General features: G+C 32.8%; 1 protein-coding gene across 2 annotated transcripts; it reads left to right on the forward strand.

The window, feature by feature from the left end:
• The first annotated feature begins 6,804 nt into the window (after positions 1 to 6,804).
• On the forward strand, positions 6,805 to 19,971 carry LOC131151942 (vesicle-associated protein 1-2-like). Of its 2 annotated transcripts, none has more exons than XM_058103449.1 (9): positions 6,805 to 6,987; positions 8,636 to 8,691; positions 10,660 to 10,730; positions 11,035 to 11,116; positions 13,041 to 13,156; positions 13,230 to 13,412; positions 13,916 to 14,248; positions 18,975 to 19,052; positions 19,445 to 19,971. In XM_058103449.1, exons 2-9 carry the CDS (start codon positions 8,640 to 8,642, stop codon positions 19,556 to 19,558), a joined length of 1,029 nt encoding a protein of 342 aa, XP_057959432.1. In that variant the 5' UTR covers positions 6,805 to 6,987; positions 8,636 to 8,639; the 3' UTR covers positions 19,559 to 19,971. The 2 variants fall into 2 exon arrangements, with proteins under 2 accessions (XP_057959432.1, XP_057959433.1); XM_058103450.1 differs by having other exon boundaries at positions 6,806 to 6,987; positions 8,613 to 8,691.
• Positions 19,972 to 19,994: the final 23 nt, after the last annotated feature.

Genomic DNA, 19,994 nt, shown 5'->3' on the forward strand with positions numbered 1-19,994 from the left:
TTGGATCGGCACCTCCCGCAAAAGTAGAGGGTTTCAGGCAAGTAAATTACTCGATCAAATAGCCCTGGTCTGCAAGTGGGCCCAGAGTCCTGCCTAATCTCTTCCTTGACCTGCCGATCTAAACCTCATAGCAGTGTGGAGGTATCGATATCATCCTCGTTAGAAGCCCCCAAGTTATTACTCCTCCGATATCTACATTCTTAGCTCTATGATCCATCCTGAAGATAAGACAGAGATGAGTTTATAATTTCCATATCTTAACATAACTAGTACAGTTATACAGCAAAGAAACTAGTTTAACATTCAAATCCTAAATTTAAATTCAAACACCCAAGTTGACCTCAAATCGTCAAATCACAACACTTAAATTATCAAAATTCTCTTTCAGAGGCTTATCCCCATAAATCAACCAACCTAACTTTCAAGTTCTAATTTCAAGTTCCAGTTTCTCTGTTTGGAAACATCATCGTTGATGGATTTACCGTGGTTCTCTGAACCCGTCATCTGATTCAAAAAATCACAAAAATCCATCAAAGGATTTCTACTTCCAGGCTACGAAATAAAACTCAAAATTCCTATCAGTATCCTAATCTACTCCTTCCTATCCTCATCCTAACTCGAACATATACTCTAGTAAAATCATCTGTTAAAGTCTACAGAACCACTAGGGTCTGATACCACTTTGTAATGCCCTGAACCCGCTAAGTGGGGCTTGGGGTGTTATGTGTTCCATTCATGTATCTTTGATACCATAAATATCATTCAAGCAGCGGACTATAATTAAACATTCTCAAATAAAATATCAAAGTACTATATTACACGACCAAAAAGGAATTTCCATCTGTCAATATTACATAGCCAGAATTTTAAAACAACATAAACTTAAAGACTTTAAAGTTCTTACAAACACTCACACTACACTACGCTAACCAACCTTGCCCTAAGCTCACTAAGCTTGATCACACAAAGGTCCTGAAAAATGAGTTGTATATTGGGGTGAGACACTTCTACGTAAGGATAGAATAAATTATTATCAGTGTGTGACAACATGAGTTTTAGTGTATAGAAAATATACTTGTTTATTAAATAACAACAACAGAAAGGACACTTGTAACTATACTCACACACATTCAACATCAATCATACCACATAATCTACATACGCATACACCACAACACATCCACATTTATTATACATTCAATCTATATTCATGCACTCACACCCATAATTGAAAATGTACATTTATTTCACAACCCGTGGTTCTCAGGGCATCCCTTCCCATCGTCCCCCCCCCCCACGTTGTTACTTCACATACTTCCACAGTCACAACACACACAATTCTATTCATAGTAAAATAGTAAGACGACCTCCTCATGCCTACCAACGCCTTACTCCATCTATATAAATGACAATATAACGACCTCCTCAAATCCTACCAACATTATATTGCAATTTATTATAGGTACAATATAACGAACTCCTCACTCTTGCCAACATTATATTGCAACTTACATGAATAACAACACAACATCATAACATATCAGTTAAATGCATCACGGCAATCACAACCAGTTTATTTTTAAAAAAATATTAATCTCATGTCACACGATGTTAGCTTTGGTGTATTCCCAAGGGGGGGGGTGAATTGGAATATTAAAATTTATTCCTAGGTTTAGCTAATTTAACAGTAGTATATTCGCAACCTAGGGCCTGTCTATACAGTTCCAAATGCGTAGATAAATATAACGTTCAGAAATTAAGTAATGCGCGACATTCACAATATAACATACATGTGCGATAAATAAATTACGAAAAAATGAAATGCACACACGATATGTTATCGGGGTTCAGCCAACTGTGCCTACGTCCCCACCTCTAGCTCGCAAGCCCAAAGATTCCACTAAAACTCACTTAATGGGTGAAACGGCACCGGTACAACTAGGTCAATTCAAGGGGCTGACCTCAACCAACATGCCTTAATACGATGCCACACCTAACTTTCCTAACCGAGTCTAAGCCAGTCTGGGACTATTCAACAGGGCTAATCTCCCTCTTTAGGCCCATGTCTAGAATACAATAGATTTGAAATACAATTTTTGCGTACAAGGAAATGCTTCTTACATAAGCTGATATGTACCAATATAATCAACACGCTACCAAATGATAAGATATGATAAGCTCAATGTAGCCTTAGTGTCTACTCTCAAATTAATGCCAATAATGCAATCAGTACGTGATAGTGTAAGTGACAAGATCTTTGTGTCAAAATAATATTCCCAATCACAGTGCACTAGCAAAGATCACAAGTATACTTCAAATATCTCAATAGTTATCAAAATTAACCATAAGAGATATTAAACAATGGTTTATAAAAATAGTTATTTGATCTTTGTATTAAAATGATGATCTCAATCAAGGAGCAACAAATATCTTTTAGCGCTCAAACAAATATTTCAAAATATATATTTCTCAAATATAAGCACAAGAGATATTTTAAAAATGATTTGTAAAATATTTTAACAATCAAAATCCAATGTGAACTCCTTGAGTATTACAATGACAATGCAAAACTCAAAAGCTCAATGAAGTATTCCTAGGGAATACTTATTAGCAAAGTCTCGTAGGGAAACTTCAAGCTTAACTCTCTAATAAAATAACCTTAATCAACAAAAACAAGAAAAAGCTTAAACCTAATGAGAAGAACACTCAATCACACTTACAAAGAAATTTGAGCAAAAAAATTTGGTAAGAATGAGTGTAGGAGGCTAAAAAATGAGTATAGGAGATTTTTAAATTTCAGAGAATTTTGCTAATCAAGATTGCTAATTTAATGCTAATCATTCCAAATGCGAGGGTATATATAGACATCCCCTTGATTAAAGCCGTATAGGACATATAGGGAATTATTATAAATATTTTAAAACATTTTAACACAATTAACCCTATTTAAATATTTTAACCACGGTAAAAATTAATAGGGCAAGCCGAGAGCACTGGTCAACCAAAGGCGAGGTTTGATTGACCGAGTGTTTCAAGTTTGGCCGATTGGGTGAGATTTGAACTAGAAGTTCGGTCGACCGGTCAACAAGGTTCCAAGGCGATTTTTATTTTCCGCGTGGTTCAGTCGACCGTGAGGTATTGAACTAGATAGTTCGGTCGACCAGACCGTTGGATTCTCCCACGTGTGGGATCGGTCGACCAAGGCGTTGGCTTAAGATTTAGGCTTGATCGAAGGTATGGTCAAATGGTTGATTCAGAGGAAGTTCGATCGACTGAGTAGAATGAATTGAGTAGTGTTCAGTCGACCAGGTAGTGGTTAAACAGATGACCCGATGACCGGTTTGGTCGACTGACAAATATGTACTTGTGAAGTACGGTCGATCGAACATGCATTTTAAGTGCATTTCGGTTTTTTTTCCTTTTACAATCACCCTATCCATATAAACATATATGTTTATGCATGCATGTGGATTTAGGGTCATTTTAGGTCTTTTTTAGGACACCGAAAAAATTCGGCGTCGATCGACCGAAAGGTACCCTAAAGTCATTTGGTTTCCTTATGGTCATTTGAGCTTATCTACCTTATCGTGCAAGTAAAACATTGATTATTACAGACAATTTTCCCTAATTACTATTACAGACCCAAATTGAATAATAATGAATTACAAAACAAAATGATATTTAGGGTCTTCATGCTCTTCTTCATGTATCATCAAAGTATTTGCGAATATAGACTTGGACACAAACTTGATAACCATTAATTACCAGTATTTGTCATTATCAAAACCAGGATATGACCCATAGGGTCAACACACGATTTAAACATTAAACCATAATATAATAAACAAAAATCGTCATTACCATATGCCTAAATAATTTAGAAAAATCATATATAATATTTAGGTATCCAAATTCTCAATTTAATTGGTAAATCTTTGAAATAACAATTATTATAAAATCCTTATGCTCACAAACGCCAGTTTAATCAACTCATAATAATAATAATAATAATAATAATAATAATAATAATAATAATAATAATCTAAAATCCAATTTTCATATATCTGAATACCCAGAAAACATATATATCAATTTTTATAATTACATATTAAAATTTAATCGGTTAATTTATAAAAATTATTGACATAATTTATTTCCCTTTCCTTAACCTTGAAGTGGTGCCTAGGATCCCCAAATATGATTTCACTCCAATTAAAATGAAGAGGATCGAAATTAGGACCCCATGGAGGTATTTGTTTTTCAATTTGACCTATGGATGGAGAAAAATTTTAGAGAGAGGGAGTGAGTGTTTGAGGAGAGAGAGAGAGAGAGAGAGAGAGCCGTATCGAGAGTGAGGCGTTGGGAAGTTCTCTGGATTTCTCCATATTGAGAATGAAGGATTGATTTCAATCCTTAGTGGAGATATTCATATTTATATCTTTACTCCTACTTAAATTTTTTTATCATTATAATACTATTCATTTTGTTTGTTTAATTATTTTTATTATTACTTAATCTATTTTATTTATTTATTTATTTATTTAATTAACTAATTAATTTTTTAATTAATAATATTTTTATTTTATTATTTTTTTTTTTCTGAGTTACTACAAATATAAATTAAGAACATGATGGTTATTAATAAAAAAATAAAATTATATTATTTTTACTTAATAAAAATACTTAAATTTTAATTAAAAATAATAGTTAAAATAATTATTAATTAAATTTTTAATTAAAAATTAATCATATATTATTTTTTATGCATTATAACCTATTAATTATTAATAAGATATAATTAAATTCTATAATAAATAAAAAGAATCATCAATAAATTTAAATTAAGATTAAATAAACTAAAAATTTTAATTTAGTTATTAATTCTATTTTTAACATAAATTAATGTCATAATCATATATTATAAATATACATTAATAATGTTATTATTTTTAACTAATAAATAACATTAAAATTATTTTAGTTGATATAAAATATTTAAAATTTAATTATAAAATTAATTTAATTATCATTTAAATTTAAATTGTAAAAATGTTAATTTTTTATCTAAAATATACTTAAAAATACATATTAGTTAATATAATTCAATTATGGATTGAACAAGAATTATTTATTAATTAAATAAATTAAAATTTTTAACTTAATTAATAATATTATTTTTTATTATAATTTAATATAATAGTAATATGTTATAAATATAAATTAACTACAAGATTAGTATTAATTATAAATAATAATCTTACATTATTTGTAATAGAAAATATTTAAATTTTAATAATAAATAATTAAAATAATTATTAAAAAATTGTTAATTTAAAAATAATAATATTTTTTAATTTAAAATATGTTTAAAATTAATCATATAGTACTCTATAATAAAAGTAAGTATCTAAATAACACTTATTTTAAATAAAACCAAAGACTCCTTATAACTTTCAACACTTTTTCATTTCAACACGTTTATTTTTTTTTTATATTAAAAGAGGGTGGCACCTCCTTTTATTTATTTATATGACCTCACTTTTGGTGGAAGAATATCGTGGTTACAAGACAAGTAAAAGAGAGAATACAAATAAAGAAAATAAAATCCTCCCAAAACATTAAACAAATCAAAAGCACCAAATAAAACCCGAAAAATAAACTAATGACGAAAGGAAGTGAGACCCAATATATCCATTCGAAGTATATCTTTCAGATAACGTAGTAAAAAATGTTATTATTCGTAGATAACATTGTTTCCCATTTCTCCTTCTAAAAAGCATTTCTGCATAAGTGATTCCAAATGATCTCTTAATATTTGTAAAACTTATCTAGTCTTATTTGAGAAAACATTTGTGTCGTACATACACATGATAGCGACATGTGATGTTAATGTATACTTGACAAAATAAATGTTATTCCCTTTATGTATTTTAACCTTCAACTCTTTTATTATTGCGTGGACTTTGTTTTCCAATACATGTGGCCTTATAAGTAATTTTGTAACCTTTTTTATTATTTCTTTTCTTTTTTTCACTTTTCTTCACAGTTTTTCCTTTTCATAATGTTTTTAAATTCAAATAGAACTTAAAAGGTGTTTGGTGTTAATTAGGGTTTTCCACATAACAATCACTTATTGGCCTTTTAGTCTCGATTCGTTCAATGCACAAATCCCACTCTTCTTGTTGAGCTCCATGATTTGTAGTTTCTTCTATTCATTCACTAGTTACTTTTACTGAGGTTGGTTAAATGATATATAGTTTCTTAATTTATAGTAAAAGATAAGTGAAAAGGGGTACAAGTGCCCAAAAAGTTAAATATTTATGAAGGTTTATGAAAATTTTTAAACTTTGTATGAGGTACGAACCTTTTTATCGAACTTCAAGTAAGATTTGTAGAATTTTTGAAATAATAAGGAAGTCCGCCCCGCTTTTTTTTTTTTCCAAATTCAAAGAGATGGCAGTATTATTATTTTTTTACCTTTTTCTTTGTTTAATTATTTTATTTCCTCATTTATAATTTTTTTTTTTTAAAAAGTAAGTATTGGTTGGAATTTTATTATGTGTTTTCCCTCCTTTTCCTTAGTCTTCTTCTATTTTTGGTATATCATTAACCGTGTACATCTGTTATACTTTAATGAAAATTTTAATTTTTTAAATAAAAAATTCTTAACCCCGTTTTTGTTTTTTGTTTATTATTTACGTAGACGCGTGAAAAAAGGCGCGAGCCGAGCCGAGCCGAGCCGAGCATGAATGAGCCGGTTGAAAGCAACAGCCGGTACAAGTACAACCGCCCAGAGTACTCAGAGAGGCGGAGACTACAACAAACGTTTCCACCCACCTTCTCCATGCTTGACTTTCAATTCTTGCTTCGCGCTGTTTCAGATCAGCCAACCCCAACTCTCTCTCTCTCCCTCTCTCTCTCTCAACTCGTCACCGTGCGCGCCTTTGATCTCCTTTTCTGAAACTCGGTTTTCGTCTGAGTTCTCCTGTAAGTTTCTCCAACCATTGTGCGTCATTGTTTTGTATTTCAGGCTTCTGCTTCTCTGTGCTTAATTAATGTTTTTATTTTAAAGTTAGTATGCTCGATCAAATGTTGCTTTTTCTTATTTATCATTGTTTCGTTTTTTATTTTATTTTAGTTTTGGTTGGGTTGTTGTTCGTTGGATGATTCGAGTAGTAAAATGAGACTAGAAGTTAGGGTTAAATGATTTGCTTTGATAAAGGAGTCTGAGGTCTGTCTTGTGTTGATTGTCTGTGGGTTGAGTTCCTGACTAATTGCTGTTAGTTGCCATTATGTTTGCTCCTCTGTGTCGACATTCAGAGGGAGCATGAGGTATTTTTGGTTGTTTTTGTGCTGATGTCTGAATGTTGCAAAGCATTAATTAAAAGTTGTTGCTGAACTTGGTGATTTTTTATCTTTCTGTTAAAAATCCCAGATAGCTTTTTTCTGGTTATTCAAATCTCTCTCTCTAACAGAAAAAATGAAAATGCAGTAGAAAAAAATTTTGGGTGGGATATGTTTGAGAACTGTTTTAAAAAATGATTTTTTTTCGAAACTTTTTTTCTCAGAAAATTATAAAATGTTGTTTTTAAGCTATGAAGAATTAGGTTTGCTAACAATTGAAAATGGCCAACCACAATGCAACAATGTGGGTTTAAGTTCTACCCCGCCAATCTTCAGAGAGAAGAACTATGTCCATAAAACAGTCTTGAAAACAATATCAAATGAGCCCTTATGTTGCATTTGTTATTATTAATTAAAACATATTACTTGCTCTAAAGATATATGCAAAACCTTTAGTGAAAAAATCTTATGTTGTGCCTATTAACCTGAGCTCTGTTTCTCCTTTTTAGTTTTCATTTTTGCAGAAAATACGAGGCATTTTTTGGAATACACAATCTACTTTTGAAAGAATATCAAACAGAGTAACATGTTAAAAACATGAGCAGCGGAAAAATTTGTACCTCCGTCCATTGTTCTTGACTTGTAAATATACTACTAAAAACTGTTTCAATCTCTATAAAAGAGAACTATAATTTTATGAAATGTCTTCTAGTCTTTACCTTAAACTTGATGGGATAGATTGATGGAATACACAGACCCTTTTATAGGCAAGACTAGGGATCCTTCACATAACTCTTATGACTTTTGAGCTCCCTCTTTAGTACCATCCATCAAAGAACAAATATGAAGGGTTTGTAACTTTATCACTAATAAGACTATTAATTCATGCACTCATTGGACTAATAACCACCAAGTGCACTTAATGTGGAATGTAAACAATCACAACTATCACTTAATGTGGTTATTGGAACCATAAAATAATGGTGAAATGTGAATCACTTTAAGGGAATATTTATAAAATAATATAAATGTTTCTTACAACTTTGTTTTATAATGTTAACATTGTTAAGAGAAAAATGTCTTGCAGAAAAAGAAATTGTAAATATATATACTTTTCCAATTATCTTGTGCTGAAGAAAAATGCAGAGAGTTGTTTTCTTGTTGAACTAAGAAAACTTTTTGTGTAGAAAGTTGATGTATGGTTACCTAAATCCTTGTTTAATTACTAGAATGTGTCAGTTATTGTCTAACGTTGTTTACTGAGATAGATTAGTTTGGCTCTCTTGTGAAGAACAATGATGAGTACGGGGCTCTTGGAGATTCGACCTTATGAACTCAAGTTCACATGTAAGTGCAAGAGATTGTTATTCACACAATTTTATATATTTTACTTGCAATTTTCAGTTTAGCAATAGCTGGATTAAAGTTTAATTTTTCCATTGTCTTGTTTCTTGCTACATAAAACCTAACACTGCATGCTGAGTAGAAAACGCAAATAGAGGAAAAGTGAAATTTGAAAGCCATAGGATTGCAAACATGAAGAGGTTTTATTATTTTTCTTTCATCTAGATTTGAACAGTCTCATGAGCAAGCAAGACAATTGGTGATCCAATCAGTAGATTCCTCATTTCAAGTTACCAGATTCATTTGGGTATTGTTATTGATTCTTGACCAGGGATTTTATATAAAGGATGAATTGATAATTTTATTAGCAGCCAAGGACGTGGTTAGAATATGTGGGTTATTATATCATTTAAGGTTACAAATTTGATGGTTGTTGACTGGCCCTACATTGTCCTATTTGGTGCATTGTGCAATTGTGGGTGACCAGCGAGGCTTCTGAATTCCATGATGTTGTACAGAGTGGATCTCAACAACAAAAATTGCAGGAAAACTATTTATGGGGATTGCAGGCTTGGGACTTGTAGAGTTTTGCAGATGAAAAAACTCTCCTCCTTATCAAAGATCAATTTGTCCAATGGGCTGCCATATCTTTGCTATCATTTGCCACATCAACTGACTATTGCCATGCTGGCTCCGCCATGACATGACATGCACATTTTATCAAACCCAGGGTTGGGCTTGTCCTTGGATTAGATCATTAGAATATGTTCAACTTAAAGGTCTCAAACAGAAACATTATTTTTTTCTTTAGGGACATAGATAGAACATTTTAAATAGTTAAGGGACCAATAGGGCATTAAAGCATTTTAACAGTTACATGGAGTTATTTTTTAAGGCTTATTACTCTATTAGTGTGGAATAACAAAGACCTTGCAAAGTGCACTAGCATTAGGTGCTTATTTTATGCTAAATGGTAGGTTTATAATCTCTGGCAAACCAAAATGCTTCCAAAGTATTGTTCTAAGCAATTTAGCTCATCAAATGTGCTGAATACACTCAGTACATTAATCATTAAGATGAATGCTGTTATAAAAAAAAATACCTCAAGTTTCAGTTAAATGAAACTACAACTAGAAATCTGATCAACCATTTTTCCAAAAAAAACAAGGAAAGAACCCAATTTTTCATCATTTCTAAGCTTGTGTGCACACGGAAATGCAAGCAGAAAAATTGGAGAAGACGATTAAAGGTCTTTTAAGGAAGTCTGTATATTTTGGAGTAAAATTGGGAAGAAGAATTGAGTTCCTTGCTTTAAAAGTATATGGCTTAGCTATGGTGCAGCAGGATTTTGTATTGCAGGTTGGGACTAAATTGAGTTGATTTTTAATGTATTTTTTTTGCATGTTTTTTTTTTCATGAGGAGCAATCCCTAAGTGATGTAATTATGTAAATGTATTAATTTGTGTTGCATAAATAAAAATATGAGAGGAAAAAATACATCAGTCATTTCATATGAACAGCTTGTTTTTCCCATTGTTTCTAAGTACATGGGGCTTTGACGCATTCATGCAACTTAATTTGTTTACCAGCATAACTAAAAATGCTTCATTGATCCGTAACAATATATTAGTTACAGACGTACTATGCAATTATTGCTGCCAGTCAATTGCATTCCTGGAAACAGGTCCTTAACTTCTGATCAGCTGATATTACCTAGTGTAAGCTTGTCAAGCTAGAATGTATATTTTATTGAGTTGCAGTAGTTAAATCTCCAAATCCTGTTGGATTCCTCTACATTTTTTATTGCTTATGCATATATTAGTCACAATACATTAACGAAATGATTGAAATAAATAAGTGAAATTACAAACCAAAATATGCTTTGTATTTTGTTTAATTTGGCTCACTTCCTTGATATCTTGTAAATTGAGAATTCGAAAATCTGATATAATCTTCTCTCTCTCTCTCTAGTTGAGTTGAAGAAACAAAGTTCCTGCTCAGTTGAACTTGTCAATAAGTCTGCTCAGTATGTTGCATTCAAGGTGCATTTATTCTCTTGCTTGAATATCATGTCATTTATCCATTTTTCTAGATCAAACATTTTTTTATCCCACAAACCAATTTTCTCATTGATCTTCAATTTCCTTCTCAAAAGATTGGCTACTCATGTAGTTTCGTTTGTTTGTGTGCATGTAGTTACTTCATGGTTTATATCCAATTACCTACATGCATACAAACAACTTAAAAATACAGTTAGATACTCATGGAAAATGTCTCAAAGTGAAGAGATTTAGATTTGTTGAAGGAGATTCGTGGATGGTAATAACCAAATAATCATACTGGCAGGTGAAAACTACATCTCCAAAGAAGTATTGTGTAAGACCCAACATTGGCATTATTAAGCCGAAGTCAAGATGCGATTTTACAGGTTTACACTCATATTCCCTATAAAGGATCCATGATTTTCGCTTTACATTTATGGTTTGCATGCAAAATCACAAATTGTGTCACTTTTGTGTGAATGCCTCGCCTATGATATTACCATGTGCTGGTCTGGTGCTCATGTCATATGTTAAGTCATATTGACCAACATAAGATGTAAAGGGATATCCTAAAGATAAGTTAGATTTGCTTGCTTTCTTGGTGGTGTGAACTCTCGCATTTTAAAGTCTCCACAGTGCCTCAGGAAGGTTAGAAAGGTTGGAATGTAGTAAGAAAACTCACTGATGCTGGATGACAAGAGATAATTAGGAAAGTTGACTGTTCGTTAGATAAATTGGGAATAGTTGAAATTAGGGCTTGTTAAGAAAACTCAATGGGTATCAGAGCTGGTTCCTAGGAGCACGTGCTGTCAGGCTGCATGCGCAGGGGTGTGTTAAGGCTTGATATACATTGTTGGCCGACAATCTAACAGATTAAGCTTTTAGGAAAAGTGGTAATCTAACAATATACAACTAAGTAAAAAAAAAAAAAAAGCCTAACTGGACCAGTAATTAATCTTTACTGTTGAAATATATTTATCTGATTTGTATATAACTAACTAAGGTAAAAGAAAAACCTTGAATTTACTCAGCACAGAGGCCAAAATACCATTAGAAATAGGATCTGCAGGCAATTAAAAACTACTGGAGAACAGTCCTGTTATTGCTACTGTGACCAATGCTTGTGCTGCAGTGCTGCATATTGCTGTGGTACTGTGGGCAGTTCAACTACCAGATCAAGCCTTCTTCACCTTCATCCCGCGAAATCAATGCTTGTGGTTAATATTTTTTTTCCCTATGGCATTCCTCAGTCTCTACCTACTTATTAATAAACTTTTCTTAATTATCCAAATAAATAAATAATAAATAAAGGATAGTATGTGGTTTCTAGATTATCCAAATGGTGGGGCAGCAATAAAGTTGGATATCCTCACTTGTTGGGCTTGTTGTTTTGATCACAGAAAAAGATAAAAAAAATTGAGAAAATGTACCTTCCATTTGGTTGCTGAGAAAATTGGGACGAACATAAAAAATTATAGGAGGGCATTGGTATCTTATTTGAGTGGTCCCAAAACATAGGAGAGGATTGGTTCTCTTCTTTCTTTTTGTTATGGATTATTTGTCTATTGTTCAGGAGCTCCCTTTTTATTTATTGAATGTTTCCTGCATTCCCTTTTCTTTTCCTTGGGTGAGAAAAAATTGGAATTAAGGCTCCATTTGTTTAGGGAGAAAATGTTTTTCAATGGAAAAAATGGTGTCTGTAGAAATGAAGCAACTTCCCAGAACTTGAAATTCAAATATCACATGGTCAATGAGCAGGTCTACTTTAAAGAAATAAGCACATTATTTGGCAATCTTCTTGCGCTCCTTGGATCAAAACACACTTTGATGGTTCCATGAAAAAAATATGAGAATGCAGCCACCAGAGATGGTCTTTAGTGCTTTCGCTAGACAGACCTCTTTTAACTTGGTGAGCCTGGTTTAAAGAAGTTAGTTCAGCATATATTTTTGTATTATTCTAACCCTTTTAATGCCTTGCTTCTGTTTTCAAGATGATGGTTCAAACTCTCGTCTGCGTGAAGTTTTGGTTTTTTGCAGTTGATCTTTTACAATGCTCACTCTAGTACAAATTATATGGAGAGATATTTTTGCCTTTTTAAAATTTTAAAACTCATAAGTAAACCAGTGGATTATTTGTATTTTCCACAGAAGGAAGGAGGGTCAAGTTGTTGCAGTGCCATTGTAACTGAAACGCAAGTGTTTTATGTATTGTGCTTCTATTGTTGGCATAATGGCATAGTTGTGATTATACATGTTGGTTTACAGTTTAATCCCTATTAACATTTTTTTCCTACTTTGTGGTCTAAACAGTTACTATGCAAGCTCAACGGTCTGCTCCATCTGATTTGCAGTGCAAAGATAAATTTCTGATTCAAAGCACAGTTGTTTCCTATGGGACAACTGAAGAAGATATTACATCTACCATGGTAAGTGATTGAAGATTGTGTCTGGTCTAGATTTCTCGCTTTTGGTGGCAAATCTTATGTTTCTTTTCGGCAGTTTTCAAAAGATAGCGGTAATTGCATTGAAGAGAGCAAGCTAAGAGTGGTCCTCGTTAGCCCGCCCAATTCTCCTGTACTGCTACCTATTAATGGAATGTCAAAACAAGATCCATCCTATGAAGCTTCAACACAAAGAGATAAAGTGCTGAGTGGAGTTGAAAACTTTCCGCCACCACAAATGGTGAGTACAGTTTTTTATATTGTGTGACAATTTTTTATATGGTCTGACAATATCATCTGTAGACTGTTTACTCTCTCTCTCTCTCTCTCTCTCTCATAACATTTTTGACGTTGTGATATTCCTTCTTACTTTATAGAAAACATACTGGTGTATTATATATGGGGATGTATTTCTGATTTGCAAGATGTGTTAGTTCTGCTTCTATTCTTATGTTATGTGATGCTCTGTGGTTTCTGTCTTCGGATTCTTGTCAACTATTTAATTAACATTCTGAATGTTTAAGTGTTAAACTTTGGCTCAGTAGGGTTATTGAGTTTGGAAACTTTGATCATTGACCTATATGGCTGCCTTCTTTACAATTATGAATTTCAATTTAAATAATAAAGATTATTAGAGCAACCACCTTCTTAAGTTTTTTCTGTTCAAAACCACTTTCTTTTGTTGACACCCTACAAATGGTAACAAAAGGCCTTACACAAAAATTTATCTTTCTTTTGTGCCAGGTGGCTATGGATGTGGAGGGGTTTAACAGTGCTGAGGGTATGGAGGACTCGGAAGCAGTTAAAAATGTGGAGCTGAGACCAGCCAAAGAAGTGGACATGAAACCAGACAAGGATGTAGAGGGGTTGAAATTAAAGGGATTCAGCAGTTCTGAGGGTATGGAGGAATTGGGAACAGTTAAGAATGTGGTGCTGAGACCAGCTAAAGACATGGATGGGAAACCAGACATGGATGGGAAACCAGACAAGGATGTAGAGGAGTTGAAATTGAAGTTAGCAGAAGATATTAAGGAGTTGAATTCAAAACTAAGTGCAATGGAATCAAAGCTAAGTGAGGTCAGTTTTTTCATTCTTTGTTCTGTAAAGCAAAATTGTCAAGTTGGTAAGAATATGATTGTTTATTATTACAATTTGCGAAACTTAATTTATAATATTTGTCATATGGGTAAGTGATTTGATTTTCTCAATTCATCATCACAAACCCTTGGTACAAGGGAACATCTTTTGATTCCAATGAACTATTTATGTAAGTCTTAGCTTGCAAACAATTTAAATTGGAGGAACATTTATTTCAATTTTAATTGGGGTTGCATCGAAATTTTAGGCCTTAGGCTCAAGCCAGCTGTAGCCTGTAGTTAGCTTTGATTATTCTATTTCAAAACCTCTTCTTATTTATGTGAGTAATTACCCATAACTTTATGGGCGACTTGCACATTTAATTTTTAGAATGTAATTTAGTCATTCTATGGATTTTGTTTGCATTAATAGAATACTAACTTGTTTTTTAACCATTTCATGGATTTTTGTAGTCTTTGGCAGTTTGACCTGTAAAATTTGTAATTGCCTCAACTTGGCAAAATTTGTAAAATTCGAATTGCTTGAATTTGATATTTGTTTGCATCCGTATAGAAAATGAGTTGCCCATGTAACATTCTATGCAATCAGATCAAATATAGTTTGATTATGAACTTTTATCAAAATGAATCAAGATTCAACTATTCAAACTTTAGAATTTTATTCTTGAAATTTTGATTTGAGAAATTTTGATGCTTGAAAGATTCATTCTTAAGTATCCTAGTGATTGACTTTAAACTAATGACTTTACGTAGACTCTGTTTTATTTGAATAATGCTTGGGTTTAACACCCAAAATTAGATTTGGAGTTAAAAACTTTATTTTAATATAATTTGAGATTTGTATTTTATTTTAGACTCTGCTTAACACCCTATTTAAATTGATTCATATATTTTTATTTAATTTAAGGAATTGAGCTTAATATTCTTTATTTATTTTAGTTAAAGTGAGCAGTAGTTAAAGTGAGCAGGACCAATGTCCATTAAATATATCTCAATGCCAATCTCCCTAAAAATAATGCATATGAAGCCTTTCATAGGCTTACTATGCTTGCAGAATAACAAAACTAATTGTAAGAAACATAAATAAACAAAAATGCTAGTTACTTAAATAATACCCTAGAATCTTGATTCTAAATAATTATACCTTAGAATCTTGAATATGATCCTAATAAAAGTACCCTAGATATATATATATATATATATTTAAATAAAAAACTAAATACAATAAAAATTAGATAAGTAAAATAGATCTTGTTTGGTTGTTGCATCATCCTCCCCTATTATGAATTCGACCGCATCATCCTCCCCTACTAAGAATTCGACGTCTAATTTTAAAAAAGTTCTAAGGATGAAGAACCAAGATCGTGAATTCTTGACCAAGCTTGGAAGAGACCAACATCAGGAATGATGAATTCCACTAGTTGGGGCTTGGGCTCCAATGTCGACACATCCCCAATTTCCTTATGTGACTTGAATATCAATTCTAATTTCTTGTGCCACTTCTTCTAGAACTAATGAAGTAAAACTGTGGTGATGACATGTCTTTTGACATAATGAAGTAAAACTCTAGACATATAACGAAGTTGTCAATGACAACTATGGGCACTTGTCACAATAGAGGCTTGATTTTGTCAAGCCAGGTGTTCATCAACTTTGACAACAATGACAAAGCTTCAATCATGTGATTCTGGCTTATTGGTAGCAAGAATGAAGTTTTACAACCATAGATTCGATTTCGTAGAGTCTTGCAAATGATGACAACTGTTCAATTAACAATTGAGGCTGACTTGACAGAATTTGGGCTGAGCTTGGTTCAGGTTGGATTTGGAGGGTATCAAAAACAAGGATGAAGGATGCAGAGACTGAGCAATAGTTAGCCAAAGGCCCAGAGGAATATGGACTAGGATTTTGGGGCTTATGAGCCTTTTCTGGATTTGGACTGCACTATATTTTTTGGGTGATTCCTGCTATTGTGAAAGATGGATCAGGTGGGAAGGTGGCTGGCAAAGCAAGGAAATTTAGGTTAATATCTCGAACCCAATGAGTTATGAGTGAAAACTTGAAAACAACAATGTCGAACGCTAACAGACATTGGATCAGAGTACGCTCTCATACCGATACCAGACCAACATTCAACAATTATAATTCCCAACTCAAATCTCCCTAAAACTAATGAGGGCTAGGCTTACAATGCTGAAGAGAGTAAGAAAACTAATTTAGGAAACCTAACTAAACTAAGGTACTAGTATCTGAAATAATAGTGCCATAGAATATTGAAGATATGATCTCAATAAAAATACTCTAAATAAAATTAATAAATAAAAACTAGGAAAGTAAAATAGATCTTGTTTGCTTGCAACCGCTAACAGAAAATTAGAAGAAGATCCAATCACTTCAACAAAGTTTTTTAATGAAGCTAAACATAGGGCATATAATAATTTATATGTTAGGCTAGACAGAAAAGAAGAGGAAAAAGACATATATATAATCTTTCTAGAGATAGAGAAAGAAATAGTAGAGATCTAGGTAATATCAAATGTATGAAAAATGAGGGTGATGGTGTTTTAGTTTAAAGAAGAAGATATAAAAGAAAGATGACAACTTATTTTTATAAGATATTTAATGAAAACCAAGCAGAAGGCTTAAAACTTTTACAGTGAACAAATGAGCAAAAGGCTAAAAATTTTAGATTATCGGCAAAGTTGAGTCAATGAAATTAAGTTTGCATCAAAGAAGATGAAAAATGGAAAAGTTATAGGACCAGTTGACCTCTTAATTAAAGTTTGGAAATGCCTAGGCCTTGGTGATAATAGAATCATATGGCTAGCTAATTTAGTTAATACAGCTATAAGAACTAAGAATATTTTAGATGAATGGAAAAAATAAAAAATTAAGGAGATATTCAAAATTGTAATAACTATCATGCAATTAAACTTAATGAGTCATACAATGAAACTCTAGGAGACGGTATTTGAACATTTATTAAAGCTGGGCTGCCGGAGACAAGGGTTTTACAGAATTAATTTGCTTTTATGATCGGGATGTCAGCTATAGAAGCTATATATTTATTATTAATCAAAAAATTTAGAAAAAATACGAGGGACTTGCATTTGGTTTTTATTGACCTACAAAAAGCCAGCCTATAATAGGATACATAAAGAAGTTCGATGGGCTCTAGAAAAAAAAAAAAAAAAAGAGCATGTGGTAGTTATATAGATGTGGATATGTACAATGGAGCAATGACTAGTATTAGGACTATGAGTGGAGAGTCTAGGTAATTTCCAAGCACTGTAAGTGTGCATCAAGGGTTTGTTTTGAGTCCTTATCGAGGTTAGTGATGGATGAACTTCCTAGGAATTTTCAAAATGAAGTCTCATTAGTGGAAGTTGTTTGCAGATGATATTATTTTAATTGATGAAACTAGAGGTGGAGTAGAATCTAAGTTAGAATTATGGGGAAAACTTTAGAACATATTTAAGTGAAGTAGAAATAAGACAAAATATATGAAATATAATTTTAGCCATGTCGAAGAGGAAAATATTGGAGAAAAGATTTAACTTGATGGTCAAGAAATTAACAGCACTAATGATTTAGATATCTTTGGATCTATTATGCAAGTTAAAGGATTTGACAAAGATGTAATACATAGAGTTGAAGCACATGGGTAAAATGGAGAAGTGCTTTGGACTTGTTGGGTGATCATAGAATACCCTTACAACTAAAAGGAAAGTTCTTTAAGACAATTATTATAGCACTTTCCAAAATTAAATTTCCATAATGAGAATGCTAAGGTGGATCAGTCATATAATTCTAACACATTCGTGGTAAGGTAGATTTAGCACCTATAGAAGATAACAGACAAGGACGGTTAAGGTTTGAGCATGTGCAACGCAGGCAGTGAGGACTGAGCTAGCTGACTGAGCTAATTAGTAGGAGGGGGAGGGGTGGAGGAATATATCCATAATAACTTGGAGTGAGATAGTAGGTAAGGATTTGACAACCCTCCATTTAGAGGATATTGCCTTGGATTGTGTAGAATGGTTGAAAATGATTTATGTAGCCGACCTCACCTATTGGAATTTAATGCTTATTTTTCATTGTTGTAGACTCCCTCTTTTTTTCTCGAACTTTTTAAGCTCTTGGATTTCAACGTTATAGCATTGTATTCCCTTCAAATTGGGGTTGAACGCCAATCTAGAGTTTTAGGAGGGAATTTGGATGTGGTATTACTTTTTTAAGGGGTATGGATAATGGGAAATGCCACTGCATGAACCGTAGCAATAGTTAATTATTGGAGGATGCAATGCCATGCCATGGCTTGACATATTTTGGAGGAAATTGGAACTAACTGGCATCTGCCGAATCACTGTGACATCCATCCTAATTTGTTTGTGATACTAGGAATTTTTTTTTTAGGACACTGTTCGTATCAATGAGATGCTGAGTTTTAAAGCCAGAATCAAGCCTAGTTTTTCCAAGTTTAAATTTCTTTTATGACCCTAATTAGATTAATTTACATTCATTATTGTGAGAGAAAAGCATCTAGTACTGTTTAATTTGGTGCTCAGTCATGATCCTAATTAGATCGATTTACATGCATGCTTTTGAGAAAAAAAGAAAAAAAAACATATTGTACTGTTTCACTTGATGCTTTGTCTCCTTAAATCTCTACAGGACTGACCAAGTACTTGTCAACTGCTTTGTAGGCTGAACTTACCATAACAAAGCTAACAGTGGAAAAAAGCTCAGCCATTCAGCAGAGGAAAACAGTTGAGCAAGAACTAGTGAGTCACTATTTTACTGCATCCTATTTACACAAACTGCAGGAACAAGTGGGTCTCACTTACACAAAATATAGGAGCACAACCCAATAGGACTGATGCATTATAGATCTTACCTATGGCATGTATTTGCAATTGTAAGTTTGTTCCAAATAGGGCTATAAATGAGCGAGCCAGGTCTGGCAGAATGGTAGGCTGCTCAAGCTTGGCTTGCAAAAACTAAAATTAATTGAGGCATTGACCTCTTCATGTTCATCTCAGAAAAAATAAGTTCAAACTATTTTTAGCTGAGCCAATCTCAGTTATGTGCTTCCCCAATAAAGGCTTATTTGAAAAATGGCGGATTCTAGGGTTTATTATATTTGTGACATTGGCTTTTGGTGTATGTTTTGCAGGCAGTGTTGAGGAGGAAGACTGATGTAAGAATAGTTCAGGCGGGTTTCCCTTTTCTGTTTGTTTGTATGGTCGCACTAATTGGCCTCGCAGTTGGATATCTTTCACACCCTTAAGCCCGCGAGACATGAGGCACAATACAAGTCGGTAACTGCGTGAAAATTTGGAAGTTATGATTTCTGTATCCTCCTTTCGGGTCAGATGCAGGAGGATCCCATATTATGTTTATTACTGCAGCTTTGTACCAGAATTGTTGATGCGCCAAGTAGATCCAACGAGGGAAAAAAAAAAAATAGAGCATGTAAAGATGACTATTTTGATTTTCCTTGAAGAAAGAAGAGAAATCGTGTAATGTGGCTCCAACCCTGCTGCATAGGAACCATTACAAATTGTATTGGCAGCGGGTCCATGTTGAATGGAATTATTGGATAGTAACCTTAGGAACTTGTAAAATTAGATGTGCATTTAGATTTTGTTTGGATTAAGGATTTTGTTTAAGACAAAAATTAATAAAGAAATTTATTGTCTATTGTGCTCTTTGCTTGGATCAAA

The sequence above is a fragment of the Malania oleifera genome, chromosome 3 (genome assembly GCF_029873635.1).
Source record: "Malania oleifera isolate guangnan ecotype guangnan chromosome 3, ASM2987363v1, whole genome shotgun sequence".
Lineage (NCBI taxonomy): Eukaryota > Viridiplantae > Streptophyta > Magnoliopsida > Santalales > Ximeniaceae > Malania > Malania oleifera.